The 1383-nt window shown below is 55.1% G+C and overlaps 1 protein-coding gene across 1 annotated transcript in view; it reads left to right on the plus strand.

The window, feature by feature from the left end:
• Window positions 1–695, plus strand: part of FOXL2 (forkhead box L2) — a 20212-nt gene extending 19517 nt beyond the window's left edge. Inside the window, exon 3 of the mRNA XM_035888839.1 lies at window positions 338–695. Within this exon, the coding sequence (XP_035744732.1) occupies window positions 338–695 (358 nt within the window). The remainder of the gene's footprint in view (window positions 1–337) is intronic.
• Window positions 696–1383: the final 688 nt, after the last annotated feature.

Genomic DNA, 1383 nt, shown 5'->3' on the forward strand with positions numbered 1-1383 from the left:
CCCTCGGGGATGTGCTCGGCAGCGGGCCTGGGAAGCGCTCACCAAAACAATCGCTCGGGCTGCCCTAATGCAACGAGTTTATTTTAGTCCTTGAGCTGTATTGAAAACATTAGCTCTGCTTCTTGTGGTTGTTTACAGAACGTTGGGCTCAACTTCACAGCCGCCCTTCTGGAAAAGTCTTACAGGATTCAGGAGGAGGGAAACCAACACAGAAGTGACTAGGAAAGCGTGACGGCAAACGATTAATCAAACCAGAGACAGGAAGGCGGAGGTAATCAATGAGTTTTCACTTACAGTTTATTTGGATGGACATCTTTTTCTTTTTTCTTTCTATAAGTTTAGAAACCACATGGGGTTTTATTAGCCAGACAAGCAGCTGCAGGTTTTGGTGGGCCGGTGAGAATTCGTTCAAAATCAGCTGCGCGGCACAGCCAGCAAATCCCGTGAGAAATCTCATCAGGTGGGATATTAAAGTGAAGCGCTGGCTCTCCCCGCTCTGCCTTTGGACCCCTGAAGTCCCGGGGGTCCCCAGCTCGGTTTCCCCGGAGGGCGCAGGCAGGCGCCCAGCCGGCTCCGCAGCCTGCCCGGGAGAGGAGCCGCCCCCTGACACCGGCGGAGGCTCCCGGCTTCCCAGCAGGTCCCCGTCAGTGCTACGGGTTTGGTGGCAGAGGAACCGGTCACCTGCCTTCGTTTAGTTGCTTTCTCTCTCTCTCCAACGGGATTCCCCCCCTCACGCCACGTGAATAGCTAATCCGGAGCGATTACGGAGTAACAGGACGGAATATCACATTTCTCGTTTACACCGGCTAATTTCGATTAAATTACAGGGTGTGAATGCCGGCACGGGACCGGCACGGCTCCGGCCCCTGGGAGGGCATTTCGCTAACAGCTTGGCGGGGGCTGAAAAACCCGTGAGGATGCGGTTTGGGCGAGGGTGGGGAAAAGCTCCGTGGTTTCTAGGCTGGCGGGGCAGCTTCGGCCAAGCGGGGCGTGCGAGGATCCGGGCTCTAGAGGCACGTAGCCAGTTCTGCCGCACCGGGCAGTCGGTGCCCTCTTGTTTGAGGTACGGCGCCTCTTTCCCCGTTTTTCCCAGCGAGAACTGTGATTATTTTTCTTACTATCGTTCTGTTCCGTGAAAAACCCAAACAGTCAATAAAGGACAGGGCGAAGCGGAGCACAACACGGGGCGTAACGTCCTAGGCTATCAAAAGGGGGAAGGAACAAAAAGGAGTCACTCGCTGCTCATCTTTTCTCAGGTGTTGCTCTTAACGGGATGTTCAGAAAACAAAATACCAGGCACATGTTGTTGAGGATGTGCTGCGTTCCCTCCGCTCCTTGCTTTAGGAGGCGATAGCGCTTGGCGCTTACCGCCGGCGGCGTCTG

The sequence above is a fragment of the Egretta garzetta genome, unplaced genomic scaffold (genome assembly GCF_000687185.1).
Source record: "Egretta garzetta isolate BGI_Z169 unplaced genomic scaffold, ASM68718v1 scaffold161, whole genome shotgun sequence".
NCBI lineage: Eukaryota > Metazoa > Chordata > Aves > Pelecaniformes > Ardeidae > Egretta > Egretta garzetta.